Below are 25301 nucleotides of genomic sequence, written 5' to 3'. Positions count from 1 at the left end.
GGGTTCCTGCCTAAGGTCAGTCATTGTGCTTCTCGGCCATTAGATGCCAGTCAAATTGTTCGAACTTTCTGGCCACCAGTTCCTGAGCTAAATACCCTTTGTCCTTTATAAAGAATTCATTCATGAGTATCTTGCTAAAGTATTTTGCTCACAAAATAGATCTCAGAGAGTTGAATAAAAAGTTATGTAAAAGTATAATACAAACTGAGTCATAACTATCAGATGTACGACTGATCAGGAATGGAGAAATGAAGCGAGGTTTTATAAAAGTCACTTTTGTGGCTTTTAGATTTCGCCACAAATCATAATCCAAGACCATCAACCTTTTGGAGGTATTTTTGTTATTTGGGGAGTTGCTTTAGTTTGGTTTTTGAGATAGAGTCTTACATAGGCTGGGCTCATTTCAAACTTGCTAGATGGCTGAGCCTGGCCTTCAACTCCTGATCCTCCCCAGTACTAAAGCTGCAGACATGAGCCACTACTCCTTTTGGGGGATTGACTTAAGGAGTTAAATACTTGAAAATCTTTTAAATATCTTGTGCAATAATGTTAAGTAAAACCAACTGGATCATGAACTGGATGGCTAAGGATTGGCAGACATGTGTGTGTGTGTTTACTATAAATAACAAGAGTAAATAAATCTTAATGTGTTTGTTTATTTGGTGTTTTTTCACATTTTGAGACTGGTTACTAGGTATCTCAGGATACCCTAGAGCTTGCAGTCCTACTGCGCAGTCTCCTAATTGCTGCTATTACGGGCACAAGCAAACACGCAGCCTGCTACTGTTTTGTTGGCACTTGCTTTCTTCATTGGAAGGCTTCCTAAGAGCTGCTGCAGCAACCAAGTGCAGTCTTAGGGCCCAGTGCTTGGCTTTAGGATGAATGCCAGATGCTGCCTTTGACTATGCCTCCCTTTCCCCGTTCTACAACTAAAGGGGCTTTGCCCAAAGGAATCCTCTTCACTCCAGTGATTCACCCCTTCCTCCTGAACATCAAGAGCCAGCAATAATAACCCAGGAGTGTATACCATGAGTCAGTTTTGCTTTCCTGACTCATGGTTCGCTGAAGGAGTCTGCGTTATCTACAATAGCAAAGCCCTGTCCTGTGTCTCACATAGTCCCTCAGGGGCCCTCTGTTTTCCCTGAAGAGGTCCACTAACCATTGACAGATTCAGGTGAAAATCGAGGGATCACTTCTGAATTACAGCTCCTCATTTACCCCAGCTTCAGAAAAACAAAAGTCTCAGCCTTAAATTAGGCAAATATCACCCCTTTTTCCCTCATATAAATACTATTTGCCATAAACTAAAACAGCCATGCTTTAGGTATTGGAAGTAGTACTTAAAACACCAAGAAAGACATCAGAGTAGAGCAAACCAGGGTTTCTCAATCTTGGCACTATTGACATTTGAGAAGCAGATCACACCATGTAGTACCCAGTTGCGGAAGGGGTCCTGTGCATTTAGGGTGGTTACTCTGCAGTGTTCCTGACCTGTTCCCCATTGGATGACAGTAGGATCCGCCAGTACTGAAAACCAAAAATGTCTCTGGATAGATACCATCAAGAGGCATCTGGGGAAACAAGAACCTCCTCCCTCAATTATTTTTAAATTTAAATTGGATTTGAGAACTGCTTTTCAAAAATTAACTTGCTACTTTCTAGAAACACCTACAGCTACTTTAAAAGAAAGAAGGGGGTATGAATAAAGATACTGTTTAATTTCATCTGATAGAACTTTTATGATAAGCCCCAACCCTGGAGTTACTAGTGATCTCAGATCCATTAGTAAATTGAATTTATTTCTTAGACATTTAAAAGGAATCTTTGCTGCTCTAATATCTTCCCCCCCAACACTCACTCACTCATTCTTTTTTTTTGGGGGGTGGGTTTCGAGACAAGGTTTCTCTGTGGCTTTGGAGCCTTATCTCAGGCACAGCAAAACAACATGCTTAACAGATCACATGCTTGATAAACTTGATAAAGATGAGAAAATTTTGCACCTGTAATCTTCAGATTTAGAGATGGTTTTGTATGAGTCAATAAATTTTTTTTGCTTGTTTTGTTTTTTCAAGCCTAGGGATTGTGCTGAGGACCTCAGACACACAAGGCAAGCACTCAACTCAACAAGTCCCTGGGACTTGTATAGGTTAATGATTGCTTTGAGAGACTTGGTACCAAACGGAGTACACAGAGAGACAGAACCCAGTAACGTTCCACATTTGTCTCTACTTAAGAACTTTTGAAATAAAGATAAAGCCACAAAGACTTCTATAAAAGACATGATTTTTACAGGTTCTTAAAGATAATGGCTTAAAGATATCTTAAAGATACTGTTGCCTGGTGTAGGAGGTCCTTCTGTTTATTTGTTGCTTTCATTGGGTAATAAATAAAGAAACTGCCTTGGCCTAGTTGATAGGACAGAACTTAGGTAGGCAGAGTAGACAGAACTGAATGCTGGGAAGATGGGCAGAGTGGCAGACGCCATGGGTCTCCTGCCTGAGACGGACGCTGGTTAAAATCTTACCAGTAAGCCACAATCATGTGGCGATACACAGATTAACAGAAATGGGTTAAATTAAGATGTAAGAATTAGCCAATAAGAAGTTAGAGCTGATGGGCAGTGTTTAAATGAATGCAGTTTCTGTGTGATTATTTCAGGTGTAAGCTAGAAAGGCGGCCGGGACAAACAAATGACCCCCTCTCTTTGCAACAGTTGCCACTTTTGAGTACAATCACATGATATATGACCTCAAAAATCTCTATGGTTTTGAGAACCATTGAGTCTTCTCAACAATGAAGAGAGATTAATTCTACCTATTAGGGCTTCCTTTTGTGTTTATCATGAGTAGAACTATTCACTTTCCACTCTTTGTCACCAGAGAGAAGTCTACAGCACTTGAAAAACATGATGAACTTATTTATTAGTCAAATGGCTGCATTCCATTCAAGAGCACTTAATACAGTATCACGCATTATAAATTGATTGAAATTGGAGCAATCTCCAGTTGACAATGTGGTTTTTTAAAAATACAACTAATTTTAAGTTTACATTTTACTAAACACATCAAGCAGATCATTTCCAGCATCTCTGAAAGTTATATAGTCCTTTCACATATTAAAATAGAAGTGAGAAAATAGATCTTTGGAATCTAGACTCTAAAGTACAGCCTGGTAACCTGAAGCAGATTTGGTATGACTGTTTAGACTGTGGATAAAACGCAAAAGGACAGGCCAGGAGTTGATAAAAAAAAAAAAAGTTTCAAATTAGTCACATTTGGTGAAAGAAAAAAAACTAAACACAGGTGGCTGTGATGTTCACACTGTCTAATATTTTTCAGACCAAAATACATCCTGAAATCCTCAACATTCAACTTCTGAACTCATTTCTAGTGACTGAAAAGAGATTTTAAAATCCAAAGGGGTTGTATTAAATGAGGCTGGTCTTTCGTTCCTTATAAAATACTTTTGCCTTTTAGCAATGGAAACTAGAAATAGGCAGATGTTGAAATAGGCAGATGTTGAGGATTTTTGATGCTTCTTGAGGATCAGGGTTTCTGGTCCTGAAAATCTGTTGGTTTGCGGGGCATCTTTGGGGCCTTGAGCCCTTTGCCATCCACTGGTGCTTTATTTATCTGTTCCTGCAACTGGAAACAGCAGCTTGGTCTTCTTTAACATTCACTTCTGATAGGATTCTCGGACTTTGGCCTGCAGAGCATCGCATGTCTTCTTGGCATCACCCAGAAGCATAGCTGTGTTGGGTTTGTAGAAGATCGGATTGTCTACTGCAGCATAGCCAACACCCAGGGACCTCTTCATGACAATGACCTATGAACCAAAGAGAGAAGAGATTCTATTCAACAGGACATGATAGGTGCAAAGTATTGCCTTTCCCTGGTTTTGTTGTTGTACTTAAGTGTACGTTACTTTTTTACTTTTATTTATTTATATGCATAGGAAAATATAAATCCACAGTTATAGAGTGCAGGTATCTCAATGCATGTGGGTATGATTCAATACTTAAGTCAGGTAAACCATGTCTACCTCCTCTGACGTTTGTCATGTATTTATTTATGGTGGGAACAATCAAACTACTCCATTTCAGCTCTGTGAAATATACAAGACATTACTCATAGAATCCAGTTGTGCAATAGCACACAGAATTTCTTTCCCAGGTGTAAAAAAGACCTGTCCCACTATTAATTGTTCAGCACCGATTATTTTTAAATGGATGTTTATGTTACATTAATGCTCATATTTAATCATACTCTTATGCCCATTAGAAGACAGTTCTTACTAAAAGTTTATCTGTAAGTGATAAGATTACAGTGATTTTTTTCATCCTTGCTCTTTTCTCTACAAAGTCTATGAATAACATTTTCTAATCAGAAAAACAAGACAGTGAGGTCATCCATTTTTCTATGAATAAGCTAATGAAAACAAGCTTAGCACATAAGCTTCCATATGCAAATTCTAACATAGATATAATTGAGTGGGGAAAACGGTATGATTCTTGTCTATCACTTTAGCGTAAATCAGAAAGTTCTTGGGCAAAGACATGTCAGAGTCATTTTTCTCGAGGATGGAACTAATACAATAGAGGAAATCAGCCAAGGACCATGATGGGCTTGGTTGACGGAGAAACACTGACATAACACAGATATACATACTGACATTTAGTACAGATTTTTATATCATGCAAATGTCAAATTGGCTCTTAAGAAATTAAAAGCCTCTGAATGGTCTTCTGGAACATACAATCTACTCAAAACTGGAAGCAGTGAAAATGTGCTCACACATTATATGACTAAGGTACAATAATGCGATTTTGAAGTCTTTCAAGTATTGACTACTATACGATTACATATATATATATATATATATATATATATATATATATGCCATACTTACATGAGCAAGGACATTTTGAATCTACTCACTCATCTCAAACAGTACATTTTAAACTCATGTATTCGCAACAAAAGAAACAAAATTAATGGGTAATATACATTGTTACTATAGTTTCATTTTAGATTATATTTTATTTTATTTTAATTATATGTATGTGGTGGAGTGTGCAAATGCAAACTTTAGGGTCTGGAAGGTGCTGGACCCCTAGTCACAGGTGGTGGTGAGCCTCCCAGTGTGGATACTGGGAGCTGAACTTTGGCCCTCCGCAAGAGCAGTAAACACTCTTAACTGCCAAGCACCCTCTGGCCCCGGCCTTGCTGTAATTCTTACAATATAAGCATGGCTTCGGAGCAGTAAAGCAATGTCCCTCTTCTGGGTCAGAAGAGCATTTAAGAGTGTTTGAATTCTCTAAAATCTAGCAGCGAGCTTTGCTCAGGAGCCGTGTGCATAAGCGAAGTGTCCTTTCTCGTGCCATGTTATTGTTGGGATTTTTAAATCACCTCCCTGTTAGACAGTCCATAACAACATACAAATACCCCATAAAAAATAAATTGGAAAAAAATGTGCTCGTCTTGGTATAGAAAGGCGATGATACTGAATCACTGTCCCAGAGGGAAGCCATCTGCTTCACTGGACTCAATCTGGACTTCGGCCAGACACATTCCAATTGCTTACAGCCCTTTCTTCAGCTGTGCTAACAGATTTTTGCTAATCCAGCCACATAATCTCATCTGGTTCTACTCACGATGCAGCACTCACTCGGGTTCTATGGTGGCTAGAGACATGGAGACCTGGCCCCCCCATAGGCTCGCAATCCTGAGACTCCTGAAGGGCATCCCCAGTTCTCATTAACAACCTAAGAACGTTTTGCGTGTATAGATTTCAAGTGGCATTTGATCGTGAGAATGAACGTAAGTCTAAAGATGTACCTGTTTAGACTTCCAGACCTCGAGAACTGGCATGCCTGCAATAATCGAGTTGGGATCCTCTTGAGCTGCTGAATTCACAGTGTCATTAGCTCCAATGACAAGAACCAAATCAGTGTCTATATTTGAAGAGAGAGAAGAGACAGAAATTATAAAACACGGTGGGGCATTGCACTTCTTTCTAGGCAAATTATAGTGATTTATTAACAAAAACAAAACTAAATACTTGTAAGAGGCTCACTTATGCTACACACAGCTTTACCAGAAAACGGCACCGAGCTAGAAGCCAGCAGTAGGACCTGCACAGAGCTTTCGCATCCTGACCAAAACTTGCTCTATGATGCTTACCCTCCCATCAGAGCTACCTAATCTGACTTTATAATTCGTTTATTGTCTCCAAATTATCTTGCTATTCACATGATTTTATAAGATCTGAATCCATTTTCAACTCTTAAAATGATCAATTAAGATGCAATCTAATGTCAAAAAAAAAAAAAAACAATGTCTAAAAGTCTGTGCTGTATTAAAGCTGTGTCCATAATTCCTGGAACTGGTTGGTTTTACACATAATTTAACAACAGTTAAATTTAAAAAGGAGCATAAAATTAAAATGACCTAAATTCTCTCTTTAAGGACTATAATTTAAATTACCTAAGGATGCTGCCATAATGCCATGTGCGTCTAGACATACACACAGTTTCGTTGTTGTTTTTCCTCTAATAAACAGTGTGTGTGTGTGTGTGTGTGTGTGTGTGTGTGTGTGTGTGTGTAGTTTACAGTGGATTCTTGCCAGAGGGAACTGGTCTAATTTTAACAAACATGATCTTGGGCCAAACATCATCATTCCACATCAACACAATGACAGCTATAAAGTACAGTGTCTTATCTTATGAAGTCCCAGTACTTATAAATGAAGAGGGGAGGAGAAGAGAGGAGAGGAGAGAAAGAACACAGGAGCTACTTCACTGATCAAGACTTGGTACAATAGAAAAACTAGCATTTCAGACACCAAGCACTCATCCGCAGAAGCACTTCTGTAAATGAGGAGTCTGTGGTGAGTGTGTAGTTCAAGGCTACCAGAGTAGGGACCTGGATTCAATAGCCAGGTCTATCCAGGTTCCAGATTCACCTGTGCACTATGCCCCAGGACTTTCAGCATCCTTCAGTTCTCGTGAAAGAATACATTCAACTGTGTGTTTGATAAATTCATTGCAACTCATTGAATAAAAGCCTTCGCTCATCTAACTGTGGCCTCATGTCTATTATATTCACATTACTCTTGAATTTCTCGGTCTTCACTAACCCCACAATCCTATTCTAAATGTAGTACCACTTCATGCCTAATATCTAAGGGTGTTTAAAGCATGCCATCATCTTTCTCCACTGCTTACCTGGGAAATCATTGTTGATCTCATCCATTTCCAGCACAATATCATAGGGCACTCCCGCCTCAGCAAGAAGCACGTTAAGCTGACCAGGCATTCGGCCCGCAACTGGGTGAATTCCAAACCTGGACATGAAACAAATGAACAGCTGGCCTAACTTGATAGGCCAAGTGTGCAGAGGTTCCAGCATCCCCTCTGAATCTGCACGCCTTGTTCTTGGCACCTCTGCTTTCTCCTAGCCCTATCTGATTTCTGCAAGCAGAAGGGGGATTTGGTGAGAAATATGGTCATTCTACAAATGCTGAAGTTGGAAATTCAGTGTCTTAGACTTATAAACTATAGCTTCTTAAAACAACACAGTAACTTTGAAACCTTATTCTTCCACATATGTCTTTGGTACCACGACCATTCGACAGTATTAATAAATAATATCCCTTCGCATTTAAGGGCATCATATTCTCCCATGGTACTTTCTGATAGATCCTAATCTCTTAAAACAGCAAATTGGTCTGGAATTGTTTCCAATTTAAAAGTCAACATTAGTCTATCAAACATGGCCACCATGTTCAATTTTAGCCCCTATGATAAAAGGTAGAGAAAAAATACTATATTCATAGTGTTGAAGGTTCTGTTTTTCAGAGAATGATACTAAACATCACACAAGAAATGAGATAGTGACACACTGAAGTATTTAAAGGATGGAGTACATAACACATGGAGGTCTGTAGTTAAAGCAAAGAGGCTGAAGCATCAAGTGGTTTCCTCCAACCAGACACATTGTTCTTTGTATAGTAATCCTGTCTTGGCCACCATATTTATCTTCCAACACCTGGCACATAGGAAGAGTTCACAAAAAGTGAATGAATTAATTCAGAGAAGAAATGTCATTTGCAGAATCTCTTGGTAGGTATCCATCAAACCTCAGCTTTAACACAGTTGAGAAAGGATAGAGAGATGGGAAAGAGGACACGAGAAGGGAAAACATCCCCCATTCCAAGGTTTGGTTGGAGCTCCTCATCAGCCCAGAGGCAGGAATTCCAGCACACCTAACATTTGCTGTGATGGTTGCCTAGAGACAATATTCCTTTTGTGTGTAAACATTTCTAATAATAATATTAAAGTAGCAATGACTCATTGCTATATATTAAGACCTAAGCTTATGGATCAACCCTCATCAGAGAAGCTTCTTCTTGCAGCAGTGGTTAATACAGAGACCCACAACTCAACAACACATAGGGAATGAGAGACTTTGAAGTATTCAGCCCTAAGTGGGCTATCTACATCACACCACTCTCCTCAAGGCTCAGGAATGTATGTGGAAGAGGGGGGAAGAAAGAGTATAAGAGTTGGAGGTAGTGAATGACTTCAAGGAAGCAGCATTTTCCAGGCACAAGAAGCTATTCGCAATTGAGAGCTCTTGGAGAGGGAATGTCAGTTTTCTCTAAAGGACTGATGTTGAGTCTATCAGTCACATTTCTTAGCAGGCCTCATGCTCAGGAATAGTTGGCCAACTCAAACTGAACTCCACACGGTTATTTAGTAGTTGTTGTTGTTTTATTTTGTCTCTCTTTGCCTAGGAGAAAGAAAGAACATGAAGTTGGGTCAGTAGGAAGGTGGGGAAGGACACTGGAGAAGGGGAAGAATACAATCTATACATTGTATGAAATCCTCAGTGAATAGACTACAACACCGGGGGGAGAAACATACACATATACGGCCTTACTCTTTTCCTAGACACAAACCTACAATTTTCTTAGAAATGTCGCGGGAACCCCTATTCATAATAACGTTTAATAGCACCCCCTTATGCAACCTTTGTCACCTACATGTATATTTTACCAGATTAAAATCCTATCCAAATGATTACCAGAGCCTCCCTATCATCCCACTCAGTGAAGCAGAGAGAGAGTCAAGAGAGATGGCTCTGCAGTCAAGAGCACTTACTGCTCTTCCCAAGGACTGGAGGCACAGCTCCCAGGAGCCAAGGTTGCTAACAACCACCTATATATAGCTCCAGCTCCAGGGGATCTGCTGCCCTCTTCTGGCCTCCGTACATATTGCACTCATGTGTTCCTATTCCCACAAGACCTTAATGCTTACCTTGAACCAACACAAATAACCTAGGATAATTATAAGATAGCATCCTAAAGGTGAGGTCAAAAATCGGCTATTGTCCTCAATTTGATGCTTTGCTGGAATTCATGACCGGTTGGGAAATAATGGTCATGTATGCAAGAATATGGGGAGTCCCTGAGCATCAGATTCAGTCCCATGTGGGCAAGCACTTGAACGCCTTGGATCTAGAGCCCCATGCCAACTACGTCATCAGCAACTACAGTGGAGGAAACAAACGTCGGCTGAGCACTGCTATCGCCACAATGGGAAAGCCTTCCGTTATCTTACTGGATGAGCCATCTACTGGCATGGACCCAAAAGCGCGGCGCCTTCTCTGGAACACAGTGATAAAGATCCGGGAAAATGGAAAGGCCGTCATTATAACGTCCCACAGCGTGGAAGAATGTGAAGCCCTCTGCACAAGGCTCTCCATAATGGTGAAAGGGAAGCTCATGTGCCTGGGCAGCCCTCAGTACCTCAAGAACAAGTTTGGAAATATTTATATTCTGAATGCCAAGGTCAAGTCTGTGGAAACATTAAAGGATTTTAAAAATCAAAAAAAAAGATAGCATCTAAGACTTTTAGGATTAGGACATGAATGTATGGAGGGAATGTATTGTTTAGTCAACCACAGTAATATTAAAAGTCCATGAACTAGGGTTCTATTTTAGCTGACAACCCAATATACACACTCTGTGTTTTTCTTTTAGAACTCAATGCTTAGAAACTCTTTGGTTCCAATTTTTTATTTAATTTTAATTTAGTTTTGTTTTATTTTTAATACTGTCTTTGTTGTCTTTAAATTTCTCTGTCTATCATTTTTATGCTTTAATAGTGATATCTTGGACCAAGTTAAAAAAAATCAAGACTCTTGATATATATTAGCTCTTGTTCTAACATCTTGATTAGCTACAGACTGCATAAAGACAATATTTCTGTTTGGCTAGCTGTGGAGGGTAAATAAGCACAAAGCCAGCCATCATGTTACAATGGCTACCCCAAAGGGGGATCACTTTATATATCTGTTTGCATAATAATTTATTACACTGAGCTTTAGGGCTCTATGTTTGGAGCAAACTTCATGTTAAGATTATTAAAAGAGAATGCCAATGTTTTGAGAGAAATAACAGAACACATTCAAATTTGTAGAAATATATATGCATGCTGATGAGTCAACATGAATTTATAACAATTCTGGCCCATGGAGCTGGCTACTCTCCAAAGCACGTATTAAAATTAATTGTATTAGACACCGGTTGGCCATAACCAGCAATTTCCATGAACGGACCAGCCAAAGCTCATCAATGCTCCGTCACCACATAAGGAATATCCAGATCCCGAATCCTAACATAGAAAGACTACCAGTCTTTTAGTTCTTCTCTTTGGGCCATTAAAACGATCCTTTATTATGCACATATTTTAAACACTAAGTCAGCTATCCCTGACCACAGCAGGATTCTACAAAGGAAAACCACTGCTAATGGAATCACAGAGTAGTCACCCGTGTACCCATAACTTTCTTCATCCCCTCCATCTCCTCCTGCACCATCATTACAAGACGGTATCACTGTGCTCTTCCCACCGGGGGCTCCTTGAGCACAAGAGCCATGTCTTACTAAGCAGTCCCCAAGGTCCCTGCAGTCCCCGAGGTCCCTGGCACTCTATTTCAGGCCCTCCATGAAAAGAAGAGGGTTTCAGACAGCATATCCCAAGAATATACACTGACTGATAAAACTTTAAATCTCTTTCTAATGAAAGAATTTGGGGGGCAGAGAGATGGCTCAGAGGTTAAGAGCACTGACTGTTCTTCCAGAGGTCCTGAGTTCAATTCCCAGCAACCACATGATTTACAACCATCTGTAATAAGATCTGGTGCCCTCTTCTGGCCTGCAGGGATATGTGCAGGCAGATGCTGTATACATAATTAATAAATAAATCTTAAAAAAAAAAGAATTTGGGGTTCGGGTGGCAGTCAGAAATTTTCATTTGCACAAGCATTTGGACAATTGACTTCTACACCCCTCAGTTTTCTCATGAGGATGATGAAAGCGAAAGGAAAGCTTCTACAGGGGATTGTGGGATTTAAATAAGACAGCTAACAAAGAACTTTACCTACAAAGTGCTTTTCACCAGCACCAAACAATGGCCCCCAAGCCAGGCAGAGGTGGTGCATGCCTTTAATCCCAGCACTCAGGAGGCAGAGGAAGGTAGAGCTCTGTGAGTTTGAGACCAGTCTTGTCTACAGAGTGAACTCCATGACAGCCAGAACTACACACTGAGAAACCATGTCTTACAAAAAAAAAAAAAAAGAATGGCCCCTAGCCCCTATAGACTCATATATTTGAGTGCTTGGTTGTTAGGGAGTGGAGCTACTTGAGAGGGATTAGGAGGTGTGGCCTTACTGGAGGAAGTGTCACTGAGAGTGGACTCTGAGGTTTCAAAAGCCCAAACCAGGCCCAGTCTCTCTCTCTTTTCCTGCTGCCTGTGGATTTTTGGATTCAGATGTAGAACTCTCAACTGTTTCTTCAGCACCATGTCTGCCTGTATGCCACCATGCTCCCTACCATAGACTAAACATCTGAAATTTTAAGCAAACCCCAATTAACTGCTCTTTTTTCTAAATGCTAATTTTTTAAATTTTTTTATTGAAAAAATTTCCGCCTCCTCCCCGCCTCCTATTTCCCTCCCCCTCCCTCCACTCCTTTCCCCCTCCCACCACTCCTTTCCCCCTCCCTCTCCAATCTGAAGAGCAGTCAGGGTTCCCTGCCCTGTGAGAAGTCCAAGGTCCTCCCCTCTCCATCCAGGTCTAGGAAGGTGAGCATCCAAACAGGCTAGGCTCCCACAAAGCCAGTTCATGCAGTAGGATCAAAACCCAGTGCCATTGTCCTTGGCTTCTCATCAGCCCTCATTATCCACCATGTTCAGAGAGTCCAGTTTTATCCCATGCTTTTTCAGTCCCAGTCCAGCTGGCCTTGGAGAGCTCCCAATAGATCAGCCCCACTGTCTCAGTGGTTGGGTGCACCCCTCACAGTCCTGAGTGAGGTAACCCAGACCCAAAAAGATGAACATGGGATGTATTCACTCATAATTGGTTTCTAGCCATAAATAAAGGCCATTGAGCCTATAATTTGTGATCCTAGAGAAACTGCTCTCTTTTATACGAGTTTCTGTGCTCATGATGTCTCCTCACAGCAATAGAATACCGGCTATGACAATAACCCAGCACAGCAATCAATTGCACTAGTCTGCTCAAATACACCTTAGAAATAGAAATGCTCATTGTACTCAACAATTAAGTGTATATTCTCTATGCACACATATTCCAAACCAACATGCATTTTTACCTTCAACAAATGTTAGGGTTTTTTTTTTTAAGTAACATTCTAGGTTGCTTTTCCAATTTTTACCTTGAAATGCTAATGTAGTATCCTACATTACTATATATAGTAAATACTGATATGGTCTCCCAAAAGCCAGAAGTTCTTTGTACTTGCAACAACAACAAAAAAAAAAACAGAGAAATGATACAATCAATATAAATTAAAATCGAATAATAATGAACATTAGACTCACTGAGAACTTTGTAATAACTAATATTCAGAGGCATGTCAAATTTCAGAAGTCCGCAGTTAACCATTCAATAGATACCAGTAGGCAGAAAAGACACAGCAAACAACATCACCAAAGTCAGAATAATCTCTGAAAGTATCTTCCACACTTTTTATCCTTTTTGTCTTTCAACTATGAGAATTATAGTCTTTAGTGGAAACTTATATAACAAAGAAGCTTAGTACTCAGTTAGCAATTAAAAATAGGCTCAAGTCCTTTGGAGGGGGATTGGGGCAATCTACTCTAATGAAACAATCCAATCTGTTGGGTTTTAATTAGTCAAGAAAGAATAAAAACAAGTAAGAATGTACACAGAACTATTCACGGACATCTAGTAACTGGATAAAATCTGGGAAGGGAGCAATTTAAAAGTATCATTTTTTTTAAAGCTTCTTTTGTAGTCAACAATAATATAAACCCCGTTCTTACAGCTTTTTGCAACTCTACATTAGATTTCAAATACTACACGTTTTAAAGGAGACAAAACTCCATCTTCACACAACAACATGAATTCCCATGATCACAGGCTTTGAAGACAATATGTCCTAACCAGGGTTCACTGTAGCAGTTGGTCTTGGACATGTGGAGCTATTAAAGATTATAAAACATTCTCCCACATGGGTCCTACCACAACTGTTCAAATAAATCCTATTTTCCTTTTGACATTATGGAAATGTCTGTCTAGGTCAGCTATGAAACACGAAGAATGGATTATTGAATTGAGCATTCTAATTCAACAACTAGACAAAGAAACTAAGTCCAGTGGGGCCCCTTCCTAGTGCTTCTAGAATTTTCTCCAGCTTGTAGACTCAAAATTTCAAATACTAAAAGGCTCCATGGGCGGTTTTGTTTGCTTTGTTCTTTGCCTCTTTTTTTTTTTAAGATGTACTTTATAACCTTCAACCACTCAGTTTTAACTCCTTATATTCACTGTGCAAAATAATTTCTATATTTAGCGTCTTTGAAGGGTTAACTTCCTTTACGTTATGGAATTTTCATCTTAAAAACAAATTGTAAAATGAGGGCAATGCAGATGACAATATTTTGGAATTCTGCCTTCCCAAAGCCATTGCCTCACAATTTTCTAAGTATTTTGGGGACTGGTAGATTAGTAATAAGACAGAAAGAAAAGTAAAAAGAGGATTCATTTGCTGAAGACCTATTTCTATTTTAAAACCACAGATACCTCTAAATCATTAAAACTGTTGTCATGGTTCCTAACAGTAGGAGTGGGGACTACCTCTGACTCTTTTGCTTGCTTTTGGGAACCTTTTCCTCCTACTTGGTTGCTTCTTTCAGCCTTGATATGAGGGTATGTGCCTAGTCTTTTTGTAACTTGTTAAGCCAAGTTTGGTTGACATCCCTGGGAGGCCTGTTCTTTTCTGAAGGGAGAGGGGAAAGGAGCAGATAGGGTAGAGGGGAGAAGGGGACCAGAAGAAGTGGAGGGAGAGGAAACTGCCGTCAGAATGAAATATATGAGAGAAGAATGAACGAATGAATGAATGAACTGTTGTCATAAATACTTGTAGTTTTATGTCGCCCCTGTATCCATTTGGAAAACAGGGCTATTACGTTCAAGAAACAGTGTGGTTGTTTGAATGCGACTGGCCCCATAATCTCATACAGAGTGGCACTATTAGGAGGTGTGGCTTGTTGCAATAGGTATGACCTTGTTGGAGGAAGTGTGTCACTGTGGGGGTGGCCTTTGAAATCTCCTATCCTCAAGCAAAGCTCAGTGTTACAGTTCACTTCCTGTTGCCAGCAGATCAAGATGTAGAACTCTCAATTCCCTCACCACCGCCACACCTGCCTGCGTGCTGCCATGTCGGCCGTGATTAAATGGAGACGGAAACTGTAAGCCAGTTTCCACCAAATGTTTCCCTTTAGAAGAGCTGCCATGGTCACGGTGTCTCCCCACAGCACTGGAAACCCTAAGACACACAGCTTAGTCATCCCTGACATTCTCCATCTTCCTGTTTACCCCTCCCTGAGGCTGATCCAGGTTCGGCTCTGTACATCTGAAGCTATGCTGCAGTCTCGCTGCGGCCCATAGATTCCTGTCCACTTTGTCTAAACTCATGAAACAGGCAGAACTCCTCACAGAGAGACTGTTTGGATACTGCCTTGGACCCAGCACAGACCTGGGGTTAATGCTCGTGTTCTCTCTCTCTCTCTCTCTCTCTCTCTCTCTCTTTCTCTCTCCTCTCTCTCTCTCCTCGGCTGCTGACTGAACATGATGGTTTCCCTCTAATCTTCCCAGGTGGCCTTAATCTATGGCCTTCTTCTCTCTGGAATTTTTACGTAATGAACCGTTTCTGTGATGTCACAGAATTCATTAGACTTCCTCCTTTGTGTGACCCAACCAACAGGCCCTCTTCACGGTAGGCTTCTCCTAGGGACTGCTCACCGTGATAGGCATTTACTGGGTATATATCAATCAAGAGACACAAGGGCAAGCAACCTGTTATGAACCACGGTCACAGACTAGGCACTCGGGCATCAGATCATCCATCAGGAAACAATGTCATATGAAAGTCACACTATAAACAACCATAAACTATAAACTGAGTGTCGCCTACTCAGGAGCCCTGCCAGGACACTAAGCCAAATTAGAGGAACATCACACCTTAAGAGTGAAATTAGACCTTAAAGATCCTCCTAGGACCTTCAAGCCATTCTAGGAGAGGAAACAGTTATTAGGAGTTACACCGTTATATAGACATAGTGATCTGTCATGGAATATGTTAGAAACCCCGCCTTAAATGTAAGAGATAGCCCTTCAAGGATCTCCAAATTCCATATTTGCATGTGACAATAACCTGTTCTGAGGAGGATGCGTGGAAGTAATAAAAGAATTTGTTACTAGAGTTTAAATGTTACTTGTACATTTCTCCTGTGGACAACATGGCAGGTGAACGAAAAGAAAAGGCCTTGTGGTCTATCAAATACTTGTCAGAACTTTTGACTGGCAGTCATAAGTCTTTTAAAAACACCAGGAGAAGGAGTTGTTTAGGAGTAATTTTAGTAAATTGCTTTAAAACAAAAACCTTCTAAAATATGAGGTCAGCATAGTAAATGTTACTCAAATCATCTTCAGTCACCACCAACTGTGCGGGGCCAGTCTTTTCATCTCAAGAGAATCATGGTAATGAGATTTAAAAAAAAAAAATCTCCATGACAAGGCAGCTGCTGTCCATAAAAATCAATCACTGTAAAAGACCACGCAGTCACTCTCTCTGGTGAGGCCTCTCAGGCTAAGCACAGATACTGCACTTCTAAAATGCCGAGCATTATTAGAAGTTCAGACAAAGTCACTCATACAATTCCAAATGAAAAGAAACACTTCATTTAATTTCCTATGGCTTGCCAGCATGCGGATAATGCTTTGTGCCTTCCTTTCTTCGTTTGAGGGCAATTAAGAGCTAAACTGCTACTCTGGTTCTGAAATCTGGTATTCATCCATATTCTTTCCTTCCTTGGGGAGGAAAATATGTTATGCAAGTCATAGAGCTTACGAAAGTGTCTCAGGGGCACAATTTTTCTAACATAGAATAATGGACCCTGTTCTGCCAATGTGAGTGAAGAGATGCTTGACAGTCTACAGACAAGCTTTCCGGCTCGCCATGTCGCAGACAGCATTGGGCTACTCAAAGAGATAACAAGTCCTCCGAGTGGACCAGGTATGACAATCCCATCTGAATGATAACACTGTCCTCTGTCTTTCTCACACCAAGATACAGCCTGGACTTTCTATAACTGAGCTAAATCCAGTTATCTAGCTCGGAGTGACAACCTTGCAACTACTGACCCTACTTCTGTTCCCAAAAATAATTAACAGGACCATGAATGACCATATCAGAGTGAAAATTAAACTTCCCTTTCTGACCAGTGTTCTAGAACATTACATTCTGGCATACTGTAGTGGTTTAGTTAAAAATTATACGTAATTTCATCCATTTGCCTGGATAATAATCCTGTTGAATGCTCTTGGAATGAATGCATTAGCTAACGAGCACCGTGAAATGACAATTGGAAGCGAGATTCAGAGGAATCTGGAGATGAAATAAGAAGAGGACTTTTATTCACATGCCTCTGTCCACACGAATCTCATTGAAGAATTAGAATGTACTGAGTTTATTATAACTAATCTTGAACTAGAAGTCAAAAATCACCCCATGGTCAGAAACACTGACTTCATCCGACGAAAGTGCTCTTTTTCAAACTGGTGGCATGCCTGCAGGAGGAGTGGGGTGGGGTGGTGGGTTGAAGGAATAAGTCCTGGAGAAGACATTACAAAGTGCCTGAAATTCTAACTGTTACCACAGACAGTCTTCGCAACACCGATCTGGAGAGGGCGGAGGACAGTAAACCATCAAATGATCTAGAGAAAGGGCTGCGACTTCCAAAACTCTTCCCTGGCACCCCTAATCTGGGGGATGGCTGACGATCCTATGCAAACGGCTCAGGTCTACATGAACGCATGCACTTGCTTTGCTTCTCCTTCCTCTCTGACGCCAAAAGTTTCCCCATTGGCACAACTGCACAAATAACCTCCCTCCCACCCTCTTCCTACTGTGTTTTTCAAGAAGGCAAGCCAAGTAGCAGAAGTACTAGCTAATTTATCACTACCAGCTGTAGCTAGAACTGAGCCGGTGGGCTATGATAACACGCTTCTTCCTCTTTTCAGTTAGCATTTGGATTTGCGAGTTATAAATGTCCCCCACGTCAGAACTGAATTCTGTAATCTATGTCCCAACCTCTTGGTGAATGCAAAGCCCTGCAGCACTGTGGTAGTTTGAATGACAATGGCCCCCAGAGGGCTTGTATGTTTGAATGCTTAGTCCCCAGTTAGTGGAACTGTTTGGGAAGCATTAGGAGGTGTAGCCTTCTTGAGGAAGTATGCAGCTGGGAATATTTTCAAAAACCCATACCAGCCCCCTCTCTCTCTCTCTCTCTCTCTCTCTCTCTCTCTCTTTCTCTCTCTCTCCTGCCTGTAGATCAGGATTTAGGGCTCCTAGCTACTGTTCCAGCATCATGCCTATCTATTCCCTGCCATTATGGTCATGAACTAACCTTCTAAAACTGTAAGGATCCCCCAACCAAATGCTTATTTTTGTAAGAGTTGCCTTGGCTGTGGTGGTTCTTCACAGCAAAAGAACAGTAACTAAGTCAAGCACTACAAAATTAGATGATTTATTCACTGATCTCACCCCAGACCAGAATAGAGCCTAGAGCACAGTACTACAAGATTGTTTGTTCAGTTATTGGTCATAAATATGAATAGTCATGCCTTTAAGAAAAGAACGCAGCAGATAACGTTGCTCTGCTAGGTCATCCGCCTGGTCCGCTTCCTTTCCCTTCAGAAGCATGCGCCTTTGTGACACTGCAAACCTAGATGTGGCAGCTCTTCCTGGACCCTAAACATGACACAGCATAGGAAGCTGGACACTGCCTGTTTGATGCTAGGTCAGAAATCCAAGCTAGTCCACCTTTAAGTATGTTGAGAAATCAATTTCTCAGAAAAAAGAACACACATTTAAACCTACAGCCACACTACATAAAATTATAAAACACTGATAAACTGCAAGTACCGTAGGCAACTTGATGTGTTAGATGAAGTAGTACACACACACACATGCAGATGCACACACACACACACACACACACACACACACATTTATTTTAAACCTGAAAACAAAAACAGTCCATGTTATTAGTACAGATAACCGAAAATGTTCCCTGAGCAGCATCCTGCTTTATATGCCTGGATCTATTCGTTTTCCCATCACATACTAAAGGAAATTTATTCAAATATTTATACTTTTTTTCTTCTTAGCTTATGAGACTGGGAGCTGAGCTTTATAGTTTTATATTATCAATACCTAGCAAATAAAATGTTATTGATAAGCTGTTGATAGAAACTGCTTAATATTAACATAAATGTTTTTTTAAAAAAAATTGGAGAGATGGCTTAGCAGTTAAGAGCAGCTGCTGCTCTTCCAGAGGACCAGGGTTTGATTCCCAGGACCCACAACCATCTGCACTCCATTTCCAGGGTATCTGATGCCCTCTTCTGACCTCCACAAGCATCAGGCATGCATGTAGTGCTTAAATATGCATGCAGGCAAAACGCTAATTCAAATGAAATAGAATTAAATTAAACTTAAAAGTAACATATAACATCCATTAGTCAATCAAAGAAATCGAAAAGTATTTCCACAAATTCAAAAGGGCTTCTACAACAATGCACGTGGTAACACTTTAGGGAAAGTCAAGTATTTATTAACTACAAATAAAAAGTATGCAACTTTCTAAGATTTACTCATTAGAAAATGTGATTCCCGTCATATAATCAACCCAACGTTTGGGAAGTAAAGCAAAAAGGAATACCTGTGCTCTTGTCCTGTAAGGTTTTTATCTTTTAAAAACCAGCACGAGTTTTCTACGCTGACTAGACAACCGAGAATCAAATGATACCCTTAAGCACTAAATTCCCACGAGACTGGTGACCAAACGTGAGCGCCCGTCCTGCAACGTCACGTGCTTCGTTACAATCTCGAGCCTTTGTGGACATGTTATGACTGCGGCCAAAGGAAAGGAAACCAGCAGTGTCTCTGAGCCAATCATGGGCCGTGAAGCCAGACAGACCGTATGACAGATGCAGTTTCTCTTGGCACCACGTGGGCGTAACTAATTGATGGCAATCGTACGTCCATACTGGCACGCCTCCACGGGGGATGCGTGTGAATATATCGCCGCCGCGGCTGGATGCTCGGCACGTTGGGGTCCTGAGGCACAGAGGCTAAAGCCAGAGGCCCGCAGCTGCACTTGAGGAGCCCTGTGGGAGCTATGGAGGGATGGAAGGGTTAAATTACCACAAACTGTAAATACAGATTTATTTTATTAAAATACGAGGTAACTGCTGCAGCCACCTCCCATTCGGACAGACATGTGCCTCTCTATAACAAAAAAAAAAAAGCTACAGCGTGTGCGTGTGTGTGTGTGTGTGTGTGTACACCTTGTCAATAAAACTTTCATTTCGCCTACAAAAAGATTCTAACACGCACATAAAGCAAAATCAAAGTTTACCTGATTTCCTTTAATTAAAGAAATCCACACAGAAATTAAACTGGAAAAGTCTGACAAACCACCATCACCATTTCATTCTAAACACAAAATTCAAAATGTCCTATCCAAAGCCTATGCTGAAACCATTCTATACAGCAGTAGTTCATATATGCCACCATGGATAAGACTCTCATTTTAACCTGATCAAAAACTAAAAGTTCATGTGCCTGATATCATCTCAGACTTGCTCATCTCTCTCATCCATTTCCCTAACTTCTTTCAAGTCACTCGACAATCGCGAGGATTTTTTCTCAGCGGGGAGGGGTGTGTGCGTGTGCACGTGGTCCTGTGGGTGCACATAGGTCAAAAGTCAAACTCAAGCATCAGAAACTCACCTCACAGGAACAGGGATTCCCTACTCAGCTAAGCTGGCCGGCCAGTGAGCACTAGGGATCCAGCAGTCTCTACCTCCTCAATGCTAGGCTCACAAGCGCACGCCACCACGCACGCCTTTTTACACAGGTGCTGAAAATCAAACTCAGGTCCTCACACTAGTGCAACAGGCACAGTGCACGCTAAGCTACCTCCTCGGTCCTCGGATTACAACTTTCCACTCTGCACCCACCCCCTCTAACACAGAGCTGGTTTGCTAAGCTGTCTTGTTCACCTGGGCTGATCAGTGAGCAGCCAGAGAAGAATGCCAGATTAAGGACTCCCCTGGCTGGGCTGAGGAGAGCCAAAACACGAAAGCCATCTTCCATGTGCTCTTTTATTATGATTGCCATGCACCCCCTAAACGTTCACATGGTGATGGGAGGCGTTACTAATATATTAGACTTTTTCACATGTGGGCTGAATAAAGAAAGTAGTTTCGTCCAGAGGAGAATCATACGAGGCTCTTTAACACATCCTTTTCTCTTGCAGGCTTGCAAGTGCATTTAAATGGCAAGACTACGTCGTCAAAAAGAAGGCACAGCTTAATAACTGATGTGAAAATAAGAATGAGTAACCAAAACTGAGCTCTTTCTTTATACTTCGATGAAAAACTAATGTCAATGACTTTTCTCATCTTCAATTACTTTAGATCAGCACCAAATATGAAAATTCTCCACGTTACAAACAGTGCTGGTCCCTCTCATCATAAAATAGCACTTTAGCTCTTTCTGTATTTTAAAAAAAAACACAACTATAGATTTTAGGAAGTGATGGGGCAGGAGTGATAGAGAAAAGGGTGGAGAAAAAAAGGAAAGGAAAAGTAAAATTCAGCTGACATTAAGACCAACTAAGCAACCTCTGATCTTACGCTCTATGCCTCTTCTATAATCATAATTATAATGGATAATTATAATGGTTAAGACAGTCAAAGAGCAAGATGGAGTCTCCATCCAGTTTGGAACACATACTCTGACAAGTTCTAGGTTGTTTTAGGTCCCCTATTGGGTTTATTTTCTTACCGTCTGCCCAAAGACAAAAGCGAAAGGTTGACATCTGAAAGGAATTATCGTTAACAGACATTATCAATCCGGTCAACAGACATTAACATCCTACTGAACTAACTCCATGCAATGAATTATCGTGTGTCTCTGATTTATGGTACCAAGTCAGTGCAACTGCTAGTGAACCCACAAAATGAACAGCAGTGCTCCCATGAGGGAAGACCCCCAAGAGCTCACACTGTCTTTGCTAGATGCGAACAATGCCCCTTAATGGGCACTCCGAGAGGAGAAGAACATAAGCACATCATTCAACAGTCATGGAGTTCTTCATACAAAAGCCCTGGTTTTGTGCTTCTTGAGACCAACGGGGAAGGATCTAGGCACACCAGTCCTCCACTCCTCTGCTTAGCAAGCTCCCAAGAGCATCCGACACTCATAAGGCAATTGAGTACAGTTTTCAAAAAGTCCACACGCTTCGGAAGAGCATTCCAACAATCCTTCCCACCCAAGCAAGAGCTTCAAAGCTAGGTCAGCAATAAGCAGCCTACAGGCTTCTTCAAACAAACAAACCAAAACCCTCCTTTGGAGGCCTGACATGAAAAAAAAAACACAAATTAGTGCAACTCACACTCTTAGCACAACCTTGCCCCCAATCAAAGCACAAAGAAACACAATTTCTGGCTATTCCCGTCCATAAATGCCCTGGAATTTGGAACAGAACAAATTAGTTTCTCCTTCTAAAATGAGTTGGCCAGATGGAAGCAGCAAAACCTAAGCAGAGAAGTTTGGTGGTGCTCTGAGGACTTCATCACCTTAGGCTACTTGTCTTAAAAGTCATTTTGAGAAACAGTCATCTTTTTAAAGAGCCGTCAACTCCCTTTTCTTCACACCCAAATACTTACACACAATGCTCTCACCTGACTTTCTTGCCTTGCTCCGTAAGCATCTTCACCAAATCAGCAATGGGGTACTGGGCTTTGGCTGCACAGAGGCCATAACCTGCGAGGCAATATTAAGAACAAAAAAGAATGTGGCTTATCTTTGAAATGTTATGAATTAAAACCTCTATCTTGATAAAAACGTATTTCTATGCCAACATAGGCAGTAAACTAGACTAAATGAAAGCATCTTTATTATAAATAAGTCTTTAAAAAATTAAAAATTTCATTAGTGTATACTTTATGCTTATATTTTATATTTTATTATTATCCCTTATATGCCTTTTTTGTCTAATGAGAGACAGAACCCCGGTGGATCCAGATGGGAGGGGAGGCATAGAACAACTGGGGTGAGTAGGGAAAGGAAAAACTAATCAAGATACGGGGTATGAAAAACTTCTCAATAAAAGAAATCAAACGTAGGACAGAAAACAAAAATCCTAGTTTTATAATATCTAGGGAATCTGTTCAAGAAAATACAGTCATTCATTGCACCTTCCCATAGATTTTCAACAATTATTTAAAGTTATTTCCTAAAGTTTAAATAAAGCTTATTTATTCAGGAGAAAAACATATAATACTGAATTTGAAACTAATGACCACCTCCTCAATCTCCTCATAAGTCTCATGCTACAGAATGCCCCTGCTGCAATCCATGCACACGCTAGTCTGTGCCCTTTCTGCAATCCATGCACACGCTAGTCTGTGCCCTTTCTGCAATCCATGCACACACCAGTCTATGTCCCTGCTGCAATCCATGCACACACTAGTCTATTCCCTGCTGCAATCCATGCACACACTAGTCTATGTCCCTGCTGCAATCCATGCACACACCAGTCTATGTCCCTGCTGCAATCCATGCACACGCTAGTCTGTGCCCTTTCTGCAATCCATGCACACACTAGTCTATGCCCCTGCTGCAATCCATGCACACGCTAGTCTATTCCCCTGCTGCAATCCATGCCCATGCTAGTCTATGTCCCTGCTGCAATCCATGCACACACTAGTCTATTCCCTGCTGCAATCCATGCACACACTAGTCTATGTCCCTGCTGCAATCCATGCACACACCAGTCTATGTCCCTGCTGCAATCCATGCACACGCTAGTCTGTGCCCTTTCTGCAATCCATGCACACACTAGTCTATGCCCCTGCTGCAATCCATGCCCATGCTAGTCTATGTCCCTGCTGCAATCCATGCCCACACTAGTCTATACCCCTGATGCAATCCATGCACACACTAGTCTATACCCCTGCTGCAATCCATGCACACACTAGTCTATGTCCCTGCTGCAATCCATGCACACGCTAGTCTATGTCCCTGCTGCAATCCATGCACACGCTAGTCTATGTCCCTGCTGCAATCCATGCACACGCTAGTCTATGTCCCTGCTGCAATCCATGCACATGCTAGTCTATGCCCCTGCTGCAATCCATGCACACACTAGTCTATGTCCCTGCTGCAATCCATGCACATGCTAGTCTATGCCCACTCTCATATGATTTTAAACTCTGAATGTGTCTTTAATGACATTGTAGTCCTATGGATTCTTCCTGGCTTTATTACTATTCTTCCAATGCCTTGACTAGTTTTTCCCCTGTTATCCTCCTTAAACAGCCAAGTCTTTCCATGAAGCTTTCAATTTGTCCCTTTCCTCAGCGTAAATCTTAGCTCACCCAAGGACTTCAGCCATTGTGCTGAGTCCTGTTGGCTCAACCTGCCAGTGGAGCTCTAGCAGTATCCCAGTACAAACTTAATGTCAAAGGAGGAGGAGAACTGAAAATCCTTCTCCTCCAACTCTACTCTCATATTCAAATAAATAAAAAACAGTCCTTCCTTCCTGTGGTTTATGTAAGTATAATCAAGAATGTCAGTCTGCCATCTCTCTTTACCTTTAACTCTAAGATTATGCCCATACCACCTAGAGTGACCCATTTCTCTTCCTTCTTTTCTATCCCTTGTTTCCGATTGCCATCCTTTACTCTCGCTATCACATCTGCCTTCTCCTACCCACAACACCATCTACCCTCTAAGGCTCAACACAAATCCTAACTTCCCTTCAACCCTTCTTAGGTTCCTCATGAGAAGAAAGAATTCTACACGGTTCGGTTTCGCCACTGTCCTAACACGCTTGGCATTTTTTATCTCCCCATCCGACTTGCGCACTGGGATAGCCAGTGCCGAGAGGGAAGAGCCTATGCCCTCCATGTCTTCATGCCTCTGCACAAAAGCACAGCTTCTTCACAGGGCACGCCGTTGCCTTTTAGTTAGGACGATCCACTATGCGGGTGTGTCCCATACACTACATTGCATTTCCACACACTAACTCAGCTCTGTCACAACCAAGATCCACTACTCAGATGTCTTGAAAAGTAATGCATTGCATTGGCATGGAAATATCAAATTTGCCTGACATTTGCTGTTTTTGTCATAGTATGTTCTCAACCAGTAAATTGCCCATATGTCAAGCCAGCAGTCTTCCTTCAGGAAAACCTCCTCTAATGGCATGACAGAGCTAAAATCTTCATCTGACATTCTCTGACAAGCATGAAGAACTGAGCTAAGGCTTACAGGTTAAAAACTGAAACCAAGAGAGAGTAAACGGCTTGGCCTGCATCGTGCAGACTGTTAGAGGCAAAAGTAAGTAAGTACAAAGGTGGCATAGTGGGACCCCCATGACAAGTCCCTTCTAGTCTATCACTTCCAGGACGACAGCTCCAAGAGGAGCTCTTTCTCCTAAATCACACTGTTTGGTCTGATCAGAAACCACTTATTACACAGTTCAGTTTAGCCGCTGTCGTAACGCACTTGGCATTCTTTTTTGCCCAGGGTAACCCTAGCAACGATCTAAACATTTGTCCTCATGCCCACATATGACTGCGGGTCTCATCCCTCATCACAGAAACTTCACTTTG

The 25301-nt window shown here is 41.3% G+C and overlaps 1 protein-coding gene across 4 annotated transcripts in view; it reads right to left on the bottom strand.

Annotated features, from left to right (window-relative positions):
* Nucleotides 1-2904: 2904 nt before the first annotated feature.
* The window catches only part of Nnt (nicotinamide nucleotide transhydrogenase), a 92789-nt gene continuing 70392 nt past the window's right edge, over nt 2905-25301 (bottom strand). For all 4 annotated transcript variants that reach the window (XM_041646381.1, XM_041646383.1, XM_041646382.1 and 1 more), the window contains exons 19-22: nt 22365-22446; nt 7226-7344; nt 5838-5953; nt 2905-3825 (exon numbers count right to left, since the gene is read on the bottom strand). In XM_041646381.1, coding sequence (XP_041502315.1) covers nt 3676-3825; nt 5838-5953; nt 7226-7344; nt 22365-22446 — 467 coding nt within the window. In that variant the 3' untranslated portion in view covers nt 2905-3675. The remainder of the gene's footprint in view (nt 3826-5837; nt 5954-7225; nt 7345-22364; nt 22447-25301) is intronic.

Source organism: Microtus oregoni, unplaced genomic scaffold (genome assembly GCF_018167655.1).
Source record: "Microtus oregoni isolate MIOR12 unplaced genomic scaffold, Mior012 000132F_ref0000261, whole genome shotgun sequence".
NCBI lineage: Eukaryota > Metazoa > Chordata > Mammalia > Rodentia > Cricetidae > Microtus > Microtus oregoni.
Note: the sequence above shows the minus strand (reverse complement) of the source record. Positions and strands in the feature narration are given on the sequence as shown.